Source organism: Muscardinus avellanarius (genome assembly GCF_963383645.1).
Source record: "Muscardinus avellanarius genome assembly, chromosome: 10".
NCBI lineage: Eukaryota > Metazoa > Chordata > Mammalia > Rodentia > Gliridae > Muscardinus > Muscardinus avellanarius.
This window is the reverse complement of record NC_137796.1, coordinates 18,856,427-18,881,515: the sequence shown is the minus strand read 5'-3', so window position 1 is coordinate 18,881,515 and position 25,089 is coordinate 18,856,427. Positions and strand designations below refer to the sequence as shown.

General features: G+C 47.8%; 1 protein-coding gene across 1 annotated transcript in view; it reads right to left on the bottom strand.

Annotated features, from left to right (window-relative positions):
- The window catches only part of KCTD19 (potassium channel tetramerization domain containing 19), a gene marked incomplete at both ends in the record, with an annotated part of 36,263 nt that overhangs the window by 7,898 nt on the left and 3,276 nt on the right, over nt 1-25,089 (bottom strand). Inside the window, 6 exons of the mRNA XM_080703495.1 lie at nt 1,335-1,495; nt 2,609-2,819; nt 5,022-5,153; nt 6,729-6,920; nt 8,046-8,196; nt 24,503-24,799. Of these exons, the coding sequence (XP_080559621.1) occupies nt 1,335-1,495; nt 2,609-2,819; nt 5,022-5,153; nt 6,729-6,920; nt 8,046-8,196; nt 24,503-24,799 (1,144 nt within the window). The remainder of the gene's footprint in view (nt 1-1,334; nt 1,496-2,608; nt 2,820-5,021; nt 5,154-6,728; nt 6,921-8,045; nt 8,197-24,502; nt 24,800-25,089) is intronic.

Genomic DNA, 25,089 nt, shown 5'->3' with positions numbered 1-25,089 from the left:
CAAGCATGCGCCACTACGCCTGGCCTCACCATTCTTTTTTTAATGAGCTTTGTGATAATAAAGTGGTGGGAGGTAGAATTAAACCATGAACTCTCAGAAAACAGACTGTGTGGCTAACGTCTCTACCTCCAGTGTCTGCCCATCCTGGTATGTGATGGGCAGGTGCTCAATACTGAATGCTGCTGAGAGTACTAGAGATTAAACCTCACCCAAAAACTTATTAATAAGAGGTTGCAGAATAGGAAGAGTATAGATTCAAGACCAGCTTCAGCAACTTAGTGAGACTCTTAACAACCTAGTGAGACCCTATTCCAAAACAAAAAATAGAAAGGGCTAGGGGTATAGCTCAGAGGTGGTATGTCCCTGTGTTCAATCCCCAGTAACACACACACACACACACACACACACACACACACACACACACACACACTTACTGACTGATGAGAAGAACGCTGGCTTAGGATTCAGATTCAAACCCCAGCTTGATCACTATGTAATTTGAATATGTTTCCTCCCTGAGCCTCTGCTTTTGTGTGCGTGTGTGTGTGTGTGTGTGTGTGTGTGTGTTTGTGTGGTACTGGGGATGGAACCCATGGACAATCTCCCTCCGATCTACACCCCCAGCCCTATTTTATTCTTTATTTTGGAACAGGGTCTCACTGAGTTGCGAAGGGTCTCCCTAAGCAGCTGAGGCTGTCTGCGAACTGCCATCTCCTGGTCTCTGCCTCCCAAATACTGGTATTACAAGCGTGTGCCACCACACCTGGCTTCTGCTTCATCTTTTATTTTATTTTTATTTTTTATTTTTTTGGTGGTACTGGGGTTCCTGGAAGCCCTTCTACCTCCGGGCTACACTCCCAGACCTATTTTTACATTTTTATTTAGGAACAGGGTCTCCTAAGCCAGCATGCGCAGCTGGCTTCGAACCTGCGTGATCCTCATGTCTCTGCCTCTCAAGCGCGGGGATTACAAGCATGCGCCACCACACCCGGCTGCTTCATCTTTTAAAGGGACCCAGGCACCATTCTTCCTTGTCTGTCTATAAGAAACAAATGAGCACGGCATGTTGGCTCCTGGGGTTACTGCAGACTTGACTTTGGGGACCCATGCAGCCCCCAGACTGGGTAACAGCCCTGTCTGTACCACTAAGGCAACAGTGCTTGGGGGTGAGGAGGTCACTCACAGGAAAGCTGCCCTTCAGACGGCACCACAAATGCTGGTCTGACTCTCCCCGCCCCTTCCATCTGTACAGCTGGTCCTTGCCCACCTGTCTTTCTCTCCCATCCCCTAGACCCACCCTGGATGCTAAATCCAAACCCAGAAACTTCATTTACTGAGCACATCGATGGGCGGCAAAATCCTTGGCTCCAGATGAGTCTTCAGGGCCACTTTCATCGGCTCGTAGGTGATGTCCCTCTTGTCCAGGAAGGCACAGAGCTCATACACCTCGGAAATGGTCTCAGTTAGGGGCAGTCGGCAAGTCCCCAGCCAGTTCCTGCCCAGAGGAAAGCCTGTTACGAAGACCCTCGGCACTATACCCAGGAGAGTCCAGCCTGTAAACCTTCCATGCCTAGGACATCAGACCTGGCACCAATTGCATCATTTCCTTGATTTAACTGGAAATCTGGTGCTATCTTAAAGGAGAGAAAACTTGGACACAAGCTTACCCTTTGGAACTGAGCTTGACCTATTTTAGCAGAGCCTATGGACTTAAAGCCCTCTCTCATGATCAGAAGCCAAGCCAGGTCCCAGCCACTCCCTTCTGCTCCATAAGTATCTGCCCAAGACCTCTCAGCTGAGGTGACAGCCTGCCATAGCCCCCAGAGGTTAGTAATACTCAGTACCAGGAAGGAGCCTGAGGTCTGAACACCAATCCCCTCCCCTCTTTCTCAATCCTCCCTCCAAAGGTGCTTGTCTTTGCTTTATATGACATTAGGGGTGACATGTTGGGAGAGATGGATAATGGTGTGGACCCGAAGGGTCCAAAATACAAGTACTGGGACCAGATGGTTCAGGGTCACAGCCAACGCTGTCCTCGAGTGCTAGGAAAACCCACCACTACCTTTAGTTTTGGTGCTAATGGATTTTGCAAACCTAATGGAGTTGCTCCACTGTTCTGAACTTCTAATCCTGTAAAACAGGATTAGAGTCCATGCACTAATGGGGATATTCTAAGCTCATCCCTCCAGGCAAGGGCCGAGTGTCGCCTCCTTTGAAACCTTGCTTCTTAGGAGCTCACACAGGGCTCCGGCCTCTGTGTGTGCAGGGACCTCCTAAGGGTGGGGAGGACCTCTGTAGAGGGGTCTGCCTGGGGTAGGGTACTCTGAGGATATGACTATGGCTTGCTCGCCTCAGACCTAGCACAGGTAAATGAATGGCAGAGCAAAGAAATACAGAATGACCTGAGGTCTTTGAACTTTGGGGATCGTTCTGGTCCCAGTGTTTTCCTCAGAGGCCCTAGCCTGGCGGCAGCAATACACATTTTTAAAATGGTGACTTGGCCCAAGGATACTGTTTCCCTCTGTCTCATGGGAAAGGCCCCGGGGTTTTCCGAGAGAAGGGACCAGCCCAGCTTGATGGGATAGACAGCTCCCTGAGGGGAACTCACTTGACGTGCTGGAAGAGAACCCCATTCCCTGTGATGTACAGCCGGCTTCCGTCCAGCGTGCTCTCGATGCGGAGCTGTCCCAGCGCGGAATCTGGGTACTTGACCAGCAGACCCAGGGCCATCATGTACAGAGGCTTCACAGATTCCAGGCCGGCTGCACGAGCCCCCTTTCCAGGGCTTGGGGGAGGACAGGAGGTCCGGGAACAGCCACCTGTGCCGGGGAGAAGGGGGGGACGCCTAAACCTCCCTCGGTCATAGTAGAAGTGGAGGCTGTGGTACTAAGAGATTCCTCCTGCTGTCCCAAGTAGTTCCTAAGTGGCTTAGAGGGAAGTTATTTCCTTGCACAGTCCAAATCTGGGTCTTCTCAACAGCAAGTCTATTTTTTTTTTGTTTACTCAGTTTTAGAGGTCAAAACTGTTGGTTGGGAGGTGAGGTGGGTTGGAGATTTATTGGCTGAATCCCTAACATCTGAATTTCAGAAATCTTAGTATAGCAGCCATCTGGTCCCAGCCTCTGCAGGAAGCTCCATTAGTTCCAAGCTCTGCTCGATCCAAGGGCAAAGACTGGCCATCCCAGCCACAGCACGGAGCCCCGTGAGTGTCACAGCTTCCAAGATACACAGTCCCCGCTGCTGGCCTCCTGGGGAGAATTTTCCCCAGAGGCATACATGCTAGGCTTTCAGGTATTTGGGAGGCTGACTCACGGGTGGGGCCTTGTTTTGCTGCAGTTGGCACAGAACATGGCTGCCACAGGACTCTGCCCCGATGGCCACAGTGGACCAGCGGGAGAGCTGCCAGGGAGTTCACACGGATTATCTCAGAACAACCCTAGGAAAGCCAGTGCCGTCATCATTTCAGTAAACTGCCCAGAGGGGCTTAGTACCCTGCCCCTTGCTCTAACCTTTGCAGCTCAGAGCAAAGTGCTTAGTACAGGTAACTACGGAGCTGGGAGGGCAGGCTGGGATTTGAGGCAGCCATCCCTCCAGAGCTATTTTGCTTAGTTATGACACTTTATAAAAGGTCAACGCCGTGCTTTGTGTTTGAGGAGAGCCTGCTTATAAACTCACTTCCATCTTGACCTTCCCCGTGGAGAGCAGGTGCTACTCTCTCTGGAAATGACCCATGTTCTCTGGGGATCAGAAGTCCTCAAGGGAGGGGCTGAGCTCATACCCTTTTGCATGGATTGCAAGGCCCTGGACAGGCTCCTGAGGCCTGCCGGGAAGGCCCTGGCATCACATAGGAATGGGACTCCATTTGCCTGGAAGGAGGCTGGGCCTGAAGACAGACAAAGGCCTTATTCCCATAAGACAAATGTCTGGTAATGCCCAGACCAGACTGCACATGTGCAAGAAGGTGGTATACTCCCCCCCCACCCCCAGTACTGGAGATGGAACCCAGGGTCTTACAGGTGCTAGTCAAGCACCCTACCACAGAGCTATAGACCAGCCCTCTTTTTTCCCCTCTTTTTCTGTGATGCTAAGAATTGAACCCAGGGGCATTCTACCGCTGAGCTACACGCTTATCCCTATTTAATTTATTTGAAAACAAGCTCTCACTAAGTTGCAGAGGGCTTTGCTAAGTTGCTGAGACTAGCCTTGAACCTGCGATCCTCCTGTCTCTGTGTCCCAAGTACTGGGATCATAAGTGTGTGCTACCACGCCCGGCTTTCTTGGAGTGGTTCTTCTATTTGAGAAGGTGCAACGCCTTTTTAGAAGGCCTGCTGAAGCCCCTGAGGTGGCTGACTCCCTAAAACATGCACAGAGCTTCCATGGGTGAGGAGGAGTTGGGGACCAGGTTGACAAAAAACAAATCAAAACCGTGAGATGAGGAGTATCTGGGGTGAGGCTGGACGGGGAGCACAAAAGCCTGGCCTGGACAAGGGATGGGAAGTGTCCGGAACAGGCAGAAACAGGCAGTTGCCAACAGTTATAAAAGGGTTGGAAGAAGGGAATTTGGGGGTAAATGAGAGAAGTAAAGCATTGGGGGGCGATTTGCCCAAACATTTCCCGTGCTTTGCAGCCATGCCTGGACAAGCACGGCTGGGAGTTGCAGGTGGGTGCCACAAGTCCCAGTTGCCCAGGACTTTCACAAGCAGGGAAGTTGGCCCCTGCCCCCTGAAGCTTGTCTCAGGCCCAGCCTCACTCCCCAAAACATTCCAGCCGGCTTCCCCACCTGCCTGGGCTCCTACTCCAGGCTGGGTGAGGCTCCCTTTGGCCCTGGTGGCTTCTGGCACCTCCCCCGTCCCTCCATCAATAAATTCCTCTTCTCAGATCCTAAGTCAGCCAGAGAACCCACTTCTCTCACTACCATCCAAGTCTGTCTATGGGAGGGGAGATGGCTGCTCTTGGCTTCTCCAGCTCCAGTCCAGACTGCCCCAGAATGTCAATGGGAGGCCCGGTTCCCAGGCGACATACCCATGTTCATCCGGTACAACCTTACGGCTTCCGTGAGCTCAGGAATTTCTAGAATTTCCACTTCAGCTTCTAACACATCTATGTTGGAGAAATTATCCGGCAGTAAAATCTTGTGCGAGCGGAGGAAATTTACTTGAAAAACAAAGGGAAACAACATAAGTTAACAAGGCTATTTATTTCTCATTCAACTGTAGGTCCAGGTTCTGGCAGGATTTTGGTGCTCCAATTTATTATTCTAGGCTTTCGTTGTTCTGAAACTATTTGTCTTTATTTTTTTTTTAAGGCTCTGAAACTACTTCTAAACATACCTGATTAGATTACCTTTGATTCTGTAGTTTTCAAAGTAAAAGACTTAACCAGGCCTGGTAGCACACACTTGTAATCCCAGTACTTGGGAGGCTGATACAGGAGGATCTGGTTCTCAGCCAGCCTCAGCTACTTTGAAGGCCCTCTGCAACTTAGTTAGACATTTCCTGTTTCAAAATAAAAAGAACAGCTGGGCGTGGTGGCGCACGCTTGTAATCCCCATTCTTGGGAGGCGGAGACAGGAGGATTGTGCAGGTTCAAAGCCAGCCACGCTGGCTTAAGAGACCCTGTTTCCAAATAAAAACTATAAAATAGGTCTGGGAGTGTAGCCCAGAGGTAGAAGGGCTTCCAGAAACCCCAGTACCACCAATAAATAAATAAATAAATAAATAAATAAATAAATAGTAAAAATAAAAAGAATAAAAATAGAGGTGTAGCTGAGAGGTAGAATGCCCCTGGGTTCAATCCCAGTTACTTTGTTTTCCCGTGTGAGTCCATGGTGTGGCCTCCTGTGGACTGGCCCTCTAGACTTAGCCTGTGAGTCTTGACCCTTGAGCAGGTCATTGCAAGAGGGAGTGGTCTTGCTGCCTAGAGAGGCGAGGCCTGGCTGAGCCTAGGCTGGCAGGAGCCACTTATAATTTAGACCACAGTGTGAGAGGTGGAGATGGAGCCAACACTAATGTCCTGTGTGAATCAACTTGGAGATTAAAAAGGCACATTAGACAACGTCCTAAGCGACTCTGAATCTGAATGGCTGGGGTTCCAGTACACGGGCCACATGTGCAACTTGGGTGTGCACTGCCCTGTCTGTCTGGAGGCAGCCAGTCAGTTCATGTCCCCACAGTGCTGGGCCGGGCTGTGGGGAGGCAGGCGCTCTCCTGGGCAGGGGGGAGATGTCATCCTCCTTCAGTCTCCAGCTCACGCTGACCCAAATCTGGGGCATCTGTCACCGTCCACCCACCCTCCTTTGCATTCTGAGTGCAGTGGAAGTGAAGCACGTTGGCCCATCCTTAGGAAGAATCCCACTTCCTTGTCCCAAGGTGGGAGGAGTGGGGCCCGGAGCCCCGTTGGAAGATGGAAGGGCAGGGTAAGAAAGGAGGCTGACTTTGGAGTCCAGCTTAGCACTTTGACCTACACTGCCGGGGACCCTGACACCACCTCAGGGAGTTCCAGTGTCCCTTTACAGCCAGGCTGTCCACAAAGAAATAAGAACTAAAATAGCTCTAGGCCAAGTGAGGGTCTAAGGGCGGAGATGCTCATCTCTTGGAAGCCTGGCGTGCCTCAGCCACCTCCTCCCAGGAACACTCCTGAGGCCCTGAGCTCCGGGAGTGGGGGGCGGGGAGGGGAGGGAAGGGATGGTGGTCCTCTCAGCTGCGCCGCCCCCCAGGACCGGGCAGTCACCGATGAAGCGGAACTCGCTGCACTCGCACTCGATGAGGGCCACTGTCTCGGCCAGCCACAGCAGGTTGTCTTCCGTCACGAGGCTTGGATGCTTGGCCACCAGGTCCAGGGGCAGGAAGCAGTAGTGCACCTCCTCTTCTGTGTCTAACAGGGGTGTGTCCATGAGCCCCAGAGGTGCCTTGTCATGCAGGCCTGGGGGAGGACACAGGGGAGATGTTAGCGCCTCCCCGAGGCCAGGGCCCCCCAAGGGCTGGAGGAAGCTGGAGAGGCCACACACGTCCTTCCTGTCTCTGTTGTCAGAAGTAGCCCTAAGGTGTGGGGCATGGGGATCTATTGTTTTTTCTACAGACAGTGAAGGACAGTAGGCCCTGTTGTGACATTTTGCCTTACGTACCCAAAGTCACTCAATATATTTATCCTTAGTTCTTAAGATTGATCAAACTTACACATAGATGCTTTCGACTCTCCTGGAAGGTCAGACTCCATCAATAAACATGAATGCCTGGTTCTGGTGTCCCAGACAGGCCAACCTATGCTGCAAGGTATTCATCAGACAGAGGTCACTTGGAGACATTCCTTGGAGGGTGTAACTTGAGAAGATGGTGTGTAGGACTGAAGTGGGGCCATGACAGGCTCCACCCATACATCAAACACGCTAGGCCTAAGGTTCAGTTTCCCAGGAATACAACTAACAGTTAAGTGTCGGTCTTGACACCTGGGTGAGGATGAAAAACTCCCAACCAACCCCAGGAGGCACGAACCAAATGGGAGGCACCAAGTATCCTGTCCTTGCTTGTGATAACAGCAGTAAAAATTCCTTTTGGTTTAAAGATAACTCCTTTGTAAATCACAGACTGAGTGACTGAAATGTATAAAACGGCCTCGGAACAAAGACTCGGGGTCCTTGTCAAGACTCCATTCTGGATGAGACTCGGACCCTAGCTCAAGCTAGTTCCCCAATAAACCCCTTCCTGCCTTTGCATTATTGTGTGTGGTGGTGGTCTCTGTCACCCTGGGGTCCTAGACTTTGAGTATAACAGGTGGAGTTCCCTGACTTCTAGAAGGGAGTGGAATACAGGCCAGCCCGGCCTCATGAAACCAGCGTGCAGAGGTACGAGTTGACGGGGATGCCGAGCTCCAGGGGCAGCTGCTATGGAAAAGGCGCCGACAGGGTGCCAGGTGAAAGGAGAGGAGCAAGAGGTAGAGAATCGTCCAGAACTACCTGGGAGCTGAGGCTGCTCTGCGGATGGAAGCACTTCTGTTAGGGCAAGGCGAGGGAGGCGGGCTTCAGAGGGGCCAGCCCATCACTGAGCATACCTGTGAAGGCTGGGCTTTTTATTGGGAATTCGGAGGGTTTGCTGATACACTTCCATGTTCGCCAGTAGTTCAAAGACGCTCTCTCAGCAACAGGTATGTCTGCAGGCCGCACGCGGAGGTGGTGTTTCCCTTCCTTTAGATTATCTAGAGTCTGTGAGATAGAGAAGACTGCTGCCTTGAAAATTTGAATGCATCTACCAATTCTAGAGTGCATACTGAGAAAAATAGTAGATGACTCACTTGGGTAAGGTAATTTAAAGTAAATTGACTCTGTCATTCAAAAATGTAAAAGTTGCCGGGCATGGTGGCATATGCCTGTAATCCTAGCGCTTGGGAGGCAGAGACAGGAGGACTTCAGGCTTGTGGCCAACCTCAGCAATTTAGTGAAGTTCTCCACAATTGTGAAGATAAAAATAAAAAATAAAATACAGCTGGGGTATAGCGCAGAGGTAGAGAGCCCCTGTATTACACAGAGAAAAAGGAAAAATTTAGGACATTTTTGCCAGTATTCAAACTTCCAATGACCTTCCTCTTCTGATTTTTTTTTTTTTGTTGTTGTTGTATTGATACTGGGGATGGAACCCAGGGGCTTTTCTACCTCCAGGCTATACTCCCAGACCTATTTTATACTTTATTTGGAAACAGGGTCTCACTAAGTTGCTGAGAGCCTCACTCAGTAGCTGAGGCTGGCTTCGAACCTACGCGATCCTCCTGTCTCAGCCTCCTAAGCACTGGGATTACAGGGATGCACCACCACATGGGCTTTTTTTTTTTTTTTTAATGGTACTAGGTATTGAACATAGGAGCATTCTCCCTCCAAGCTATACCACTAACCCTATTTTCTTTTCTTTTTTTCTTTTTTTTTTTTTTGTGGTACTGAAGGTTGAACCCAGAGGCATACCTCCTAGCCTTATTTTATTTTTTATTTTGAAACAGGGTCATGCAAAGTTGCTGAGGCTGTTCTCAAACCTGCAATCCTCCTGTCTCAGCCTCCCAAATACTAGGATTACAAGCATGTACCACCACGCCCAGCTGCCCCCCAGCCCTATTTTATATTTTATTTTGAATCAGGGTCTCACTAGGTTGCTGAGAATCTCGCTAAATTGCGAGAGTTAACTATCTAACTCAGGTGCCTATAGTTAAATCTCAGCCTCCCAAGCACTGGGATTATTGGTGTGAGCCACCATACCCAGCTTTTCTCACTAAATTGCTGAGGCTGCCTGTGAACTTGCAATCCAGGAGCCTCCAAGTACTGGGATTACAAGAATGTGCCATCACATCTGGCTGCAAGTGGTCCTTTAAAGGCCCATGTGACCAACTTCGCTAAGAAATGGACAGACCACCTCAGATTCAGTACTAATAAACCTAAACTAATTAGAACCTACTTCTAATTCCTAGCTACACAGATGGGAAGCCCTTGTGAGGTTGTGCTTGGGAATCCTGAGTGTTGAGAAGAGCCCCCGGTGGCCACATGTATAAGCGGCACCCTCTTAACCGCTTGTCTGCAGAGAGAGGTGGCCCAGAGGTGGAACGTCTTCCCTCTCTGGATGGCTGGAGGGCTTGGGCAAGGAGGGGCAATGATAGGGTTTGGGGGGCCCTTTTTCTGGAACACTGAGCAGTGGGGGGCAGTGTGTATGTGCAATGCTGGGCGTCTCACTCATCCATTTGAGAAATACTCATGCATTGCCAGGGTCACAGTCGGACACTATATTTGGACTCAAGAACCTTATTTGGACTCAAGAAGCTGTCAGTTTGAGAGGAAACAAAGACATGAAAGCCAACGATTGATAAATGCTGAGAAAGGATCTATCATGAGTTATGAATTTCTGGACCTCCAGGAATCTTGAGAGTTCTTTCCACAGTGTTAAAGAGACCCCAGCCGGGTGTGGTGGTGCACCCTTGTAATCCAAGTACTTGGGAGGCTGAGTCAGTAAGATCGCAGGTTCTCAGCCAGCCTCAGCTACTACTTAGTGAGGCCTTCTGCAACTTAGTGAGACCTTGTTTTAAAATAAAAAATGAAGCCGGGTGTGGTGGCGCACGCTTGTAATTCCAGCGCTTGGGAGGCTGAGACAGGAGGATCACACAGGTTTGATGTCAGCCTCAGCTACTTAGTGAGGCTCTCAGCAACTTAGTGAGACCCTGTTTCCAAATAAAATATAAAATAGGTCTGGGAGTATAGCCCGGAGGTAGAAAGCCTCTGGGTTCCACCCCCAGTACCACCAAAAAACAAAATAAAATAAAATAAAATAAAAAATGAAAAAACAGGGCTGGGGGTGCATCTTGGAGGTAAAAATGCCCTGGGTTTGATCCCCAGTACCACAGAGCAAAAAAGAAAGGGATCCCAGCTTTCCTGTCCACCTTGGCTTGTGATTACACATAAGCTTAGCCTCTGTGTCCAGCTGCCAACTCTTCTGGGGAGGGAAACTGGACGGAGAAGAATTTCTGTATGAGTACTTGACCTTGAGCAGAGCCGTGGGCCTGGGGATGAAGCTCGGCGACAGAGTGTTTGGCACCAGCGCCTTGATGCCTCCTCAGGGTTATGTTTGCTGTTCCCTCTGCCCAGAGAGCTCCTCCCCTGCCTCTGTCCAGCCTCCCCTTTGTTGCTACAGACACCTGTACTTCTCTCATAGGCACCTGAGTTAGATAGTTAGATTCAGGTCTGTCCCCCCACCCCCACCCCACGGGACGACAGGGGCGGGTGCTGGGTGATGCATCCCACCTTCTAGTGGAGAATCTAGTAAACAGGAAGTGCCTAGAATTCCTATGTTACAGGAAAGAATGAATGAAAGTGGAGGTCCAGAGGGCCGAGTCCTCTGGAAAGAAACAAAGAGAGACACGGGGAGCCCAAAAGGAGCTGGCAGGGAAGCGGACGGGCTCATGACACCGAGAACGATGCTGAGAGCCCAGAACCGTGGGGAAAGCCAGCACAGAGCTGAGGGCAGTGAGGACGGTGATTGCAACTTGGGACCTGGAGGCCAGAGAAGACCTGGGGAGGAGGGACAGGCAGAAAGGAAAACTGGGACAGAGGCTGGCAGGAAGAAAGGGCTCAGCTGGGACCTGACTGGCGGATAGAAAGACAATGCCTGAAGCAGAGAAGAAAGTCTAGAGAGGCCCAGAAGGCACAGCACAGCACCTCAGGCCCACGCTCAGCTGACGGCACCACAGGAGCCTGAACCTGCCGCTGACTTCACCTGCCCATTCAGACCTCAGTGGGGAAACAGTGGTGCCTTGAACACCTCTAGATAGACCACGCAGAGCGGGGCTCGGGCGCGCAGCTGGAATCATAAGAGGTGGCAGGTCCGAGGCTAGCCTCAGCAGCCTAGTGAGACCCTCTCAGCCTAGCAAGACCCTCATTTTTTAAAGAAGGTGGTGGTTGCCAGGGCGTGGTGGTGCACGCTTGTAATCCCCGCACTTGGGAGGCGGAGACAGCAGGATCGCGCTGGTTCGGAGCCAGCCTTGCTGGCTTAAAAGACCCTGTTTCCACATAAAAAAGTTAAAAAATAGGTCTGGGAGTGTAGCCCGTGGGAGTGTATCCCAGAGGTAGAAGGGCTTCCAGGAACCCCAGTACCACACACACACACACAAAAATAATAATAAAAAAATTAAAAAAAAATTAAAAAATAAAAAAGGTGGTGGTGGGGGCTGGGGTGTATCCTGGAGTTAGAACACCAGCCATGCATGGTGGCATGCTTGTAATCCCAGCATTTGGGAGGCTGAGACCGGAGGATCGCAGTTTGCAGACAGACTTAGCTACTTAGTGAGGCCCTCTGCAACTTAGTGAGACCCTGTTTCAAATCAAAGAATATGCCGGGCATGGTGGCACACGCTTGTAGTCCCCGTGCTTGGGAGGCGGAGACAGGAGGATTGCGCAGGTTCGAAGCCAGCCATGCTGGCTTAAGAGACCCTGTTTCAAAATAAAAATATAAAAAATAGGTCTGGGAGTGTAGCCCAGAGGTAGAAGGGCTTCCAGGAACCCCAGCACCACCACCAAAAAAAAAAAAAAAAAAAAAAAAATTTAATAAATGAGAAGAAAGCAAGCAAGTAAATCCACAAAGATGGCGATGGCTGCCAGTGAGGCCCTGCTGCGCACTCAACCAAGGCGTCGCCTTGTACTAGGCCCAGGAGCCTCATCAGGCTATCTCTGAACTCTCCAGCCCATGCTTGCTCTGACTTCTGCAATACAACTCCTCTCCCCACAGAAAGCCATTGGATGCTGTAAGAAACCACAGAAAACATTCCCCGGCCCCCCTACGGTTTATTTGCTTACGAGCTGCCAGTCTCTGCTAGTAGATGTAACCTCCCCAAGACCTCAAGGACTTCTTGTTCTGCTTGTTTCCTGTATTCACATCACCCTGAGCGGTGCCTGTGGGTCTCAATGCATTTTTGTTACATGAATGAATGAAAAACACTCCAGACAGCCTGGGCCTCTCTCTGCTCTTTGGCTTTACTGTCTGAAGTTGCCACAGAGTGCACAGCTGCTCTTCTCTGGGCTGATTTCAAACCCACTTTCATCTGCCCGAATATTACTTCTAGGGATTTTACTCTTCATATGTTATGACCTGGAAAGTTATCAGAGAGAGGATTTCTTTAGGGAAACACAGACCCAAATTCAGATGGATAATTGCTAGCACAAAGATGACTGATGTTGCTTTTGGCTCAGAGAGTCGGGAAAAGCATATGCCAATCAGAGGCAACGTCAAACTGATGGTGCGGGGGTGCGTGTGTATCTTGCAAAAGATGGCTGACAAGTGCGCCCTGCTGGCAGAGCTTTGGTCCCGCAGAGGCTTTCCAAAGCAGCAGGACCTGGTCTTTGAGATGGCTTACGCGCCAATGTGGGCTGCTGGAAGGAACGGGATGGTAAAGCAGCTTGCAGATCCCCAGCTGTCTTGTAAAGATAAGGAGGGCCGGCACTGCTTTGAAGCTCAAGGGAAGCAAGGCTGGGAAAGGAAAAGGATGAGCAGAACAGCTGCTATCAGCCAAAGCGGCCACGTAGGACACGGCCCTCAGCATCCCAGGCCCGCTCCTCTGCTGCTGGCCCCGGTCCCCCACTCTGCTCAGGTGGGCTCAGCCTTCTTTATCTCTCAGCAGGTGTCTAGTAAACACCTGTAAATGCTCGGTACTGCCAAACATGCTAGGAATGCAAAGATAAAAGGAATACTGTCCAGGCATACAGAAAGAGATAAATACACCATCCCAACAGAATTAGCACTGAAATAACAGAGAATGGACTGTTATGAGAACAGAGAAAAACTCTGCCTAGAAATGGCAGGCTAGGCTTCCTGTGGCCACATTTAGGCCCAATCTGGAAAGGGAAGCATTCTAAGAAGAGGAAACAGCAGGGGAAAAGGAAAGTAACCTGTGGCTGAACTTGAGAGTGTATGTACATGCACACGCATGGCGCTGGCCACAGACGCGTGCAGGTGTGTGTCTGTGTTGGGATGAGCCAGGACAAGCAGACGGGCCAGCCCGTGAGGATCCTGATGCCATGTCAAGGCATTTACTCTTGTTGTCCACTCACCGATCCCCACAGTCAAGCTACAGTGTTGTGATGAATATCTGCTATCGACACAATCTCCTTTTCCAAGATCACAGTAGTGATATGTCCATCATGAGTAATAGGAAACGTGAGACTGCCACTCGTCTATTCTGTTAAAAGCATCATTTGTGTGATCAACATAAAAACTCCCAGGCTCTCTTGAGCACAAGGAACGCAGGCGTGTTTGGGTTGGCTGTTAGCAGATTGCTCACAAGTGGAACAATTTAAGGTCCAAAGTTAGAAATCCCCAGAAGGCCAGTGGAAAAGAAAACACAGGGCTAGGAGTGTAGCTCAGTGGTAGAATATGTGCTTAGCATGTGCAAGGCCCCGGGTTCAATCCTCAGCACAGAAAGAAAGCAACAAAGAGGCCGGGTAGCCAGCTATAATTCCAGTACTTGGGAGTCAGAGACAGAAAGATCACAAGTTCAAAACCAGCCTTGGCAATTTAGTGAGACTCTAAGCAACCTATGGAGAACCTGTTTCAAAATAAAAAGTAAAGCCAGGCATGGTGGCACATACTTGTAATCCCAGTACTTGGGAGGCTGAGACAAGAGGATCACAGGTTTATGGCCAGCCTTAGGAACTTAATGAGGCTTTCTGCAACTTGGTAAGATACTATTTCAAAATGAAGAATAAAATAGGGCTATGGATATAGCTTAAAGGTAGAGTGCCCCTGGGTTCAATCCCCAGTACCACAAAAGAGAAAGGGGAAAGGGAAGGAAGAGAGAGGGAGAGAGGAACACAGGTGACATGTACTATCAACATAGAATATCCTCAGCGGGCTTTAAGGGGCACTTAAAGGAATCAATAATCTGCAATGAACCTTGAATTTTTGTGTGTAACCCCGAAAGGAAATTTCATACTCAGAAGCAGCTGTGACTTCCAGGCTGATGATAGGCAAACGGTTCAGAGTAGTTTATAGTTAGGTAAGAAGGACTTCCCAAATTACACAGGATGATCTGAGGAGTGATGTTAATGTACACGCCTGTAATGACTACTTTGTATTTCCCTCATGAACAACATACAACATTGCAAAACCTCCAGGTTCATAGATTTACACGTCACCCATGTCTCCTGATTTCTATCTCTAGGGCCAACTGTTCCCATGAACTCCAGTCCTGTACATTCAGTGACTCCTCACTCTACTTGGATATAGATTGTCTTTTTTGTAGTTGTCGGTGTGTGTGTGTGTGTGTGTGTGTGTGTGTGTGTGTGTGTGTGTGTGTGATAGTGGGTGGGGATTGAACCCAGGGGCATTCTACCTCTGAAGAGCATTCCAGCCCTATTTTATTTTTTTTTTTAATTTGGAAATATGGTCTTACTAGGTTGATGAGAGTCTCACTAATTGAAAAGGCTGTCCTAAAACCTGTGATCTTCCTGCCTCAGCCTCCCAAGTATTGGGATCACAGACATGTGCCACCACGCCTGGCGTGTGTGTGTGTGGGGGGGTACTGGGGATGGAACCAGGGGCATTCTACCTCAGAGCTACATCCCCAGCCCTATTGTTTATTCTTTATTTTGAAACAGGGTCTCACTGAGTTGCAAAGGGCCTCACTAAGTAGCTGAGGCTGTCCACAAACTTTAATACTCCTGTCTCAGCCTCCCAAATGCTGGGATTACAAGCGTGTGCGGCTTTTTGTTTGTATGTTTGTTTTGCGGTACTGGGGATGGAACCCAGGGGCATTGCACCTCCAAGCTACACCCCTAGTCCTATTTTATAGTCTTTTTATTTTTTGAAACAGGATCTCACTGAGTTGCAAAGGGTCTCGCTAAGCAACTGAGGCTGTCTGCAAACCGCAATCCTCAGGTCTCTGCCTCCCAAATGCTGGGATTGTAATCATGCACCACCACACCCGGGTCCTGTTTTTTTTTTTTTGTTTGTTTGTTTGTTTGTTTTTTTGCGGATCTGGGGACGGAACCCAGGGGCATTCGACCTCTGAGCTACACCCCCTGCCCTATTTTTTTATTTTTTATTTTTTATTTTGAAACTGGGTCTCACTGAGTTGCAGAGGGCCTTACTAAGTAGCTGAGGCTGTCCCCGAACCAAGATCCTCCGGTCTCAGCCTCCTGAATGCTGGGATTACAAGTGTGCATCACTATGCCCGGCTTCTGTTTTTGTTTTTGACCATGTGAAAATGTAAAAATTATTCTGTGTGTGCATGGTTTTTTTTTTGTTTTGTTTTTATTTATTCGAGGGGAACTCGGTATTAAAGCCAGCCAGGGGTGCTCTACCTCCTGTGTGTGTGGCACCGGGGATGGAATCCAAGGACATTCTACCTCTGAGCTACACCCCCAGCCCTGTTTCTTATTCTTTATTTGGAAACAGGGTCTCACTGAGTTGCAAAGGGCCTCACTAAGTAGTAGCTGAGGCTGTCCGCGAACCCTGATCCTCCTGTGTCAGCCTCCCAAATGTTGGGATTATAAGTGTGCGCCACCACGCCCAGCTGCTTTTTATTTTTTATTTGGAAACAGGGTCTCTTGCTGAGGCTGGCCTCAAACCTGTGATCCTCCTGTCTCAGGCTCCCAAATACTGGCATTATAAGCATGTGTCACTGCAATTGGTATAAAAATCATACTTAACTCATGTACTGGGTAAAAAATAGTGGGCTGGATTTGGTCTATGCACTGTAATTTGCAGACCCCTGATATAATATCAAGCCCACAGCCAATAGTCTCTCTCTTTTTAACAACATTATTTTGCTATAATACATACTCTTTTTCATTTTCTTTTCTTTTTTTGGGGGGGGTACTAGGGATTGAACCCGGGTCATTCTACCTCTGAGCTACATCCCCCCCCCCAGCCCTACTTTTTATTCTTTGTTTTTGAAATAGGGTCTCACTAAGTTGCAGAGGTCCTCACTAAGTAGCTGAGGCTGGCCACAAACCTGTAATCTTCCTGTCTCCATCTCCCAAGTACTGGGATTACAAGTATGTTCCACCATGCCTGGCTAATACATACTCATTTAAAGTGTACAGTTTGGCTGGGCATGGTGGCGCACGCTTGTAATCCCCACGCTTGGGAGGCTGACACAGGAGGATCGCACAGGTTCAAAGCCAGCCTCAGCTACTGAGTGAGGTTCTCAGCAACTTAGTGAGACCTTGTTTCCGAATAAAATATAAAATAGGTCTGAGAGTATAGCCCGGAGGTAGAAAGCCTCTGGGTTTCACCCCCAGTACCACCAAAAAATGAATAAATTAATTAAAAAGTGCATAGTTTAAGCCACGCAAGATGGTACATGCCTGTAATCCTAGTTCTTGGGAGGCTGAGACCGAAGTATCGCAGGTTCAAGACCAACCTCAGCAACTTAACAAGACTCTCAGCAACCTAAAAAGACCCTGATTCAAAAAAGTAAATAAAAAAGACTGGGGGTATGATTCAGAGGTAAAATGCCTTTGGGTTCAATTGCCAGTGCCATAAATCAATCACTCAATCAATAAATAAAATGTAGTTAATTTGCTTTAGGAAAGCCACAGAGTTGGGCAACAATCACTACAATCTATTTGAATACTCCAGAAAGAAACCCTGAGCCTGCGAGTCCTTGCCGTTGTCACCCACCCATGGTGTCCACCCTGCAGCTCAGCCCCAGGCAGCCACTCCTCTACTTTCTGCCTCTGTGGGTTTGCCTACTCTGCACATTTCACATAAACACAATCACTCGGTGTGTGGACCTTTGCGCTAAACAATGTGATCTTCTTTTGCAGCGCACAATGCCCCGCCGCGCTGCTCTTCTTTGAAGCTCTTGCCTTTGCCTGACATCGTGTGGACATCTGGCTCACTCCTCTGTCTCCAGCGCTGGAGTGTGGCTGGCACTCCACACACGCTGCTCCAATCGGAATCAGGACAATAGCAGACTCCAGCGCACCCTTTGGAGGCCAAAGCCACGGCTGGGGGTGTGGACGCTGGGGAGGCAGGGCAATAAGGACTGGGGGTGTGGGGCCTGGGGGAGCAGAGCGGCAGCCCACACACCCACCCTCCACATGCCTCCCTTCTCATTCTGCTTGTTGACTTCGTCTCTGCTCCTTTTCAACAGAGCCCGCCATGTTACAGATAATCTGGAATAACACACACACCCGTTGAGTGCATGGAAACTTTGGTTTGCAGGAGGCAAACTCCTATTTTTATAGCAGCTAAATCTCAAGAAGTCTAAGTGAAGAGCGCTAGCCACTTAAAATAGTTTAGACATGCCAGGTGTGGTGGTGCATGTTTATAATCCCAGTAATTGGGAGGCTGAGGCAGGAGGATCACAGATTCAAGGACAGCCTCGGCAATTTAGAGGCTCTTAGCAAACTACTGAGACCCTGTTTCCAAATAAGAAATAAAATTGAGCTAGGGGTATAGCTTAGAGGTAAAATGCCCCTGGGTTCAATCCCTAGCACCAAAAATAAAAACAAAAAAACAGTTTAGATATGCAGTGTTCAATATAGTAGCTACTGGCTACATGTGGCAGTCGGCTCCCTTGAACTATGCTAGTCTGAATCTGCGATGTACTGTTAATATGAAACGCATTAGATTTTGGTGTATGTATAGAACTGGATATTGAACCCAGGGTATTCCAACTCTGAGCTACACTCCAAGCCCTGTTTTATTTTTCATTTTGAAACAGGGTTTCTCCAAGTTGTTGAGGGTCTCACTAACTTGCTGAGGCTGGCCTTGAACCTGCAATCCTCCTATCACAACCTTCCAAGGACTGGGATTACAGGCATGTGCCACTGAGCCAGGCTAAAACACACATAAGATTTTAAGACTTAGTACAAAAGATGTAAAATATCTCAGTTTTAAATATTGATTATAGCTGAGCATGGTGGCACATACCTATAATCCCAGTACTTGAGAGGCTACAACAGGAGGATCATAGGTTTGAGACCAGCCTCGGCAATTTAGTGAGACCCTCTTTAGAAAAAAAAATTGTGCAGAGGGTGTAGCTCCGAGGTAGAGTGCCCTTGGGTTCAATCTCTGGTATAAAACTTTTTTATTACATTCATGTATAATGGCTCATGCTTGTAATCCCAGTAATTGGGAGGCTGAGACAGGAGGATGGCAGGTCCACAGCCAGCCTCTGTAACTTAGTGAAGCCCTCTGCAACTTAGTAAGAGCCTGTTTCAATATAAAAAAAATAATAAAATAAAAAATAAAAATAGTTAAAAAGGGCTGAGAGTATAACTCAGAGGCAGAATGCCCCTGGGTTCAATTCCCAGACACACACACACACACACACACACACACACACACACGAATAAACATTCATTACGCATTGAAATTATATTTTGAAAATATTGGGTTAAATAGGATGTATCGCCGGGCGTGGTGGCGCACGCTTGTAATCCTCATGCTTGGGAGGCTGAGACAGGAGGATCACACAAGCTCGAAGCCAGCCTCAGCTACTTAGTGAGGCTCTCAGCAACTTAGTGAGACCCTGTTTCCAAATAAAATATAAAATAGATCTGGGAGTGAAGCCCAGAGGTAGAAAGCCTCTGGGTTCCACCCCTAGTATCACCAAAAAAAAAAAAAAAAAAAAAAAAAAAAAAAGTATCATCAAGATTCATACTGCTTGGTTTTTTGTTTTGTTTTTGTTTTTTTTGATGGTACTGGGGTTCCTGGAAGCCCTTCTACCTCCGGGCTACACTCCCAGACCTATTTTTTTTATATTTTTATTTGGAAACAGGGTCTCCTAAGCCAGTGTGCGCGGCTGGCTTCGAACCTGCGCGATCCTCCTGTCTCCGCCTCCCAAGCGCGGGGATTACAAGCGTGCGCCACCACGCCTGGCTCATATTGCTTGTTTTTTTTAACTTAGTATTATTATTTGTAGCACTGGGGATTGAACAGGGTGGGGGCTCCACTTCTGAGCTATGCCCCCAGCCCTCTTCTACTTTTTTATTTTGGAACATGGTTTCCCTAAGTTGCTGAGGCTGCTCTAGAACCTGTGATCCTCCTGTCTCAGCCTCCCAAGTACTGGGGTTACAGGCCTGTGCCACTGCACCCAACTGTAATACCTTTTAAGAAAAATTGACACATGTTGCTCACATACACGGCTCACATTATATTTTTATTGTATTGTCCCCTGTTTTCTCTAACACCCACAGGAACAGTGCCTGGAACCCAGGATGCTCTCTTTAAAAACTGGCTGAATACATGAGGTGAGGATGCTGGAAAAGGGTCTGTAGACCAAAAATTGGCAAAATCCATTCCCTCCGAGCAAAGCGTTTGTTCATTTAGACAAAAACACGAGTGTCTGGGAGGCCTTAGCAGCGAGGAAAGCGTGGAAACGTGTGACTATTGCTCAAGGCGGCTGTCGGTTCCCAGCTGTATTTACACTCTGCTTCAGTGAATAAATACCACTTCAGCTGGGCCAGCCCAAATGTTTATTTCTTTGAAAGCACTATTTCCAAAGCATAAGCACTTGTTTCAGTCTGTTTGAAGGAGGCGGATCCACATAATTCTTCCAGTTCTGCTGCCTGGCACTTTGGAATCCGACCCGCTCATTGGCCTGAGTTGGTGCCTCCGATGTGGAAGTTGCTTCCCAGATACCTTTTGATTCAATTTGGGGAAGTGAGGAAAGCAAAGGGATTAGGGGGTTTAATAAACTGTTTGCTTAGCTGAGTGGTGTGCGTGTAAGGAATCCCGGCCACTTCGGGAGGCTGAGGCAGGAGGATCGCAAGTTCCAAGCCAGCCCAGGGAAATTAACGAGACCCTGTCTCAAAATAAAACAGGAAAAGCGGCAATGTGGTAAAAAGGGAGGACCGGGGATGTGCTAGGCCCTGGGTTCAGTCTCTAGGACAACATAAAACAGAGCAAAATAAAAAACAAACCCACAAAAACAGACAAACAGAAAAACCCTGTTTGCCAAAGTTTTTGTTCTTTAAAATCGATCTTCAAAACATTGCCTAGTCTCATTTATTTTCTGCAACTAGCAAATTACTCCCTCTCGTCCCTCACCAAAAAGAGCTTTGGCACAGAACAATCCACAGTCCTGACAGGCCCGGCCACTTGGGTGCGCTCAACGCCACTCGCAAGCAGTTCCAGGATTCTGTTTTGGAGGCAGTTGGAAAAGAATTAAACTCAAGTTTAATTCTAATAATTTAATCAATTAATCAAGTTTAATTCTAATAATACAGTGCCTTGCACTTGAGTTAGGTTAAGGGTTTTGACTTCCAAATATACACTAACTTTTAAGAGCAAACATTGAGTTTTTAGTATGGAGTGTCCATAAACACATGCATGATGAGATGGTCTTCTTTCTCTATGATCCAGATACACGTCTAGCTGGGTTTTCTTCTAGGCGGTGTTGGGGAAGCAGACTCGACGGTGCGTATGTCTGCACTGCAGCTTCCTGGGCTAGTATTTGTGGAGATGGAGTAAACGATGCGTTGTCCAGGCAGTAGGGTTAATATGGAGAATTGCAAATGGTCCTTCTCAGTCATAATAGTTCTTCAGGTTAAAAAAAGAAAAAAAGCTGGATGTGGTGGTGCATGCTTTTAATCCCAGTAGGTGGGAATCTGAGACAGGAGGCTCACAGGTTCCCTGCCAGGATCAGCAACTTAGTGAGACCTTGTTTCAAAAATAAAAGATAAAATAGGGCTAGGAGTGTAGCTCAGAGGTAGAATGCTTCTGTGTTCCATCCCTACCACCACACACACACACACACACAAAAAAAAAAAGAAGCTGGGTGTGGTGATACACACTTATAATCCCAGCATTTGGGAGACTGAGATGGGAGGATCGAGGTTTGCAGACAGCCTCAGGTACTTAGTGAGACCTTGTTTCAAAATAAAGAATAAGCCGGGAGTCATGGCGCATGCTTGTAATCCCAGTACTTGGGAGGCTGAGACAGGAGGATTGCAGGTTTGCAGCCAGCTCAGCTAGTGAGTGAGGCCCTCTGCAACTTAATGAGATCCTGTTTCAAAATAAAGAATGTAAAACAGAGCTGAGGGTGTTGCTCAGAGGTAGAATGCCCCTGAGATTCTTAGTACTGAGAGAGAGAGAGAGAGAGAGAGAGAGAGAGAGAGAGAGAGAGAGAGAAGAGAAGAGAAGAAAGAGAGAGAGAAAGAAATCTTTTGCAGATTTGATGCCAACCTCAGCAGTTTAGTGAGACTCTCATCAACTCAGCAAGACCTTGTTTCCAAATAAAAATAAAATGGGGCTGGGAATATAGCTCAGATGTAGAATGCCCCTGGGTTCAATCCCTAGTACTAAAAACAAGACGAAACAAAACAAAAAACTATAGAAAGCCGGGTGCTGCGGCACATGCTTGTAATCCCAATACTTGGGAAACTGAGATAGGAGGATTGCAGGTTAGTGGCCAGCCTCAGCAATTTAGTGAGGCCTCCACAATTCAATTGACCCTGTTTCCAAGTAAAAAATAAAATAGGGCTGGGGGTATAGCTGGGGGTATAGGTAGAACATTCCTGGGTCTAATCTCTCTGTCTCTCTCTCTACACACACACACACACACACACACACACACACACACACACACACCACCACCACCAACAACAACAACAACAAGTATAGAATAAACTACTTAAGGTCAGCCATAGAACTGATTTCTGTGGTTTGGAGAAAACATAAGAAAGAAGGTAATGTTTTTGGTAATGAGGAGGTAAAAAGGAAGTAGGCAGATAGGGAAGAGACCTCGGTAGAAAAAACTTAATTTCCTGAGGGGCGATGACGAATACTAATTAACTTCCAAGGCTCCTAAAGAAGACCAGCTCTTCCCAGGCTCAGAGATAAGAACCACCAAAGCTTCACAAAACCATCTGTTTACTAATCAACAAACCCAGAAGACATCACTGAAGAAAGTCTGACACTCCTACTGAAAGGAGACCCCTCAAAGGACATGCAAATACCCTATGCAAATTTTGAGAGCTGCTTCCCAGACTCCCAAACTCCAAGCAACAGAAGACATACAGATATATATAAACCCCTAGTGCAGTCACCAGGACGGTTACCCACTCTGGGAACCCCTCCCTGTTGGGGAGCTTCTCTCTCTCTTGCAGGTCGCGTTAGCTTTGAGAGAAAGTGGAGTGCAATTGAAGGCACTCGGCCTGGACTACACTCGGGTAGTGACCTGAAGGCCTCTGCTGGACATCAAGGCCGACCAGGGCCCCTAGGGGTGACCTGCACTTCCTTTCTGGCAGATCGCGTGGACTTTGGGAGAAAGCAGCTTGCAACTGAAGGCACTTGGCCCGGGCTACACTCAGGTAGTGACCTGAAGGCAGCTGCTGGACATCAAAAGTTTCTACAGCCCTTAGGAGTGTTGGCCACTTTTCCCTATTCCCTGCTACTTCCAATAAACCTTTTACTCCCTTCCTGCCGTCTGCGGGTGTCATTCTTCGCTCACCGCAGACAAGAACCCGGTAAGGAAATGCAGAGTTTCTTCTCAAGAAACTCCATTTCTTCTTAATGAAACGCCAGGTTTCTTCTCAAGAAACCCCATTTCAGTAAGCCTTTAATAGTTTATAAATAAAAGTGTTTAAAGCTCTTAGCAGTTGATCTTAGCCAAAAGGCAGAGAAGCAATAAAGCTCTTAAAATTATAAGTCTCTCGGGAAACAGAGAAGTAAAGGCAAAGGAAGGATTCTGCAGTATGAAGACCTTTTGGCTATGAGTAAAATATTTTTTCTTTTTTTTCGAGACAGTGTCTCGCCATGTTGTCCAGGTTGGCTCAAACTTGTGTGCTCAAGCCATCCTCTGGCTTTGGGCTCAGGCTGAAGCCGTCCTCAGCCAAGTAGCGGGGACGACAGGCGTGCACCACCGCACCTCATGAGAGGTGGTATGCCAAAAATTCCTCATTAATCTTCTCTATTTTATTTTTATTATTTATTTATTTATTTATTTATTTATTTATTTATTTTTGGTGGTACTGGGGTTCCTGGAAACCCTTCTATCTGCAGGCTACACTCCCAGACCTATTTTATATTTTTATTTGGAAACAGGATCTCTTAAGCCAGCGAGGCTGACTTCGAACCTGCACGATCCTCCTGTCTGCGCCACCACGCCCAGCAATCTTCTCTATTTTAAATCTCAGAAGTCGGGCGTGGTGGCGCACCTTGTAATCCCCGTGCTTGGGAGGCGGAGACAGGAGGATCGCGCTGGTTCGGAGCCAGCCTCGCTGGCTTAAGAGACCCTGTTTTCAAATTTAAAAAATATATAAAAAATAGGTCTGGGAGTGTAGCCCAGAGGTAAAAGGGTTTCCAGGAACCCCAGTACCATCAAAAAAAAAAAAAAAAAAAAAAAATGGGCTTAGGGTGTAGCTCAGAGGTAGAATGCCTCTGGGTTCAATCCTCAGACCAAAAACAAAAACAAAACAAAACAAAACAAAACAAAACCCTGGTAGGCAGGCTTGTTGATGCATGCATCTGATCCCAGAACTTGGGAGAGAAGGCAGGACTATCCAGGTTTGAGGTAGCCTCAATTATTTAGTAAGACCCTCAGCAACCCACCAAGACTATTTCAAAATAAATTTAAAAAAAAGGCCTGGGGATGTAGCTCACAGGTAGAATGCTCCTGCGTTCAATCCCCAATACCAAAAAAAAAAAAAAAAAAGAGAGAACTTGCAATTCCAGTGTATTGTTACTTTAATTCATTTGCCACGTTTGCCCAATAAAAGGGCCATCTCAGCCATCAATATGTGAAAGGACACAACATTTAGTGACGTACAGACTGTGCTTGACATTTTGTTTTTATTTTATTTTATTTGTTTATTTTTTATTTGGTAGTACTGGGGTTCCTGGAAGCCCTTCTACCTCCGGGCTACACTCCCAGACCTATTTTATATTTTTGAAACAGGGTCCCTTACGCCAGCACGGCTGGCTTCGAACCTGCACGATCCTCCTGTCTCTGCCTCCCAAGCGCGGGGGATTACAAGCGTGCGCCACCACGCCCGGCTACTGTGCTTGACATTTTGGAAGAGAAGAGTATCTTACCTGCAGCAAGGGCATCAGCTGCAAGCCCAGCGCTTGCTCGTACAGCAGGTTCAGCTCTGCGCAGCTGGAGAAGGAGAGTTTGCAAGTGTAGAGGTAGTAGTGCACATGCCTAAATGTGGAGCCGTCTCTGTCGATGAACAGCCTCTGGTTTTCGGAAGAGGTCAAGGCTGAAGCTTCTTTCCACAGCAGGGAGTCTGGAAACTGAGCGAGTTTGCTTCTGGGAACTGAGAAATGCCAGCCCCCGACATTGAAATGAAACAAGTCCTCCCCTGGTTCATGGGGCAAGCCAGGCTCCTCCTGCGGGGAGAATGAAAAGACAGCTACCTAAGAATCAGAAATTAAAAAGCATCCTGATTGAAAAGGAAGAATTAAACTACATTTGCTGATCACATGAACTTATATGTAGAAAATTCCAAGGAATTCACTAAAAAAAATCATGAATTCAGCAAGACTGAAGGATAAAGATAAAGATCAATATTATAAAAATCAATTATATTTGTATACATTAGCAATGAGCGATCGAAAATCAAAAGGAAACACTTCTATTTACAGTAGCATGAAAAAAGAACAAAATATTTAGTAATAAG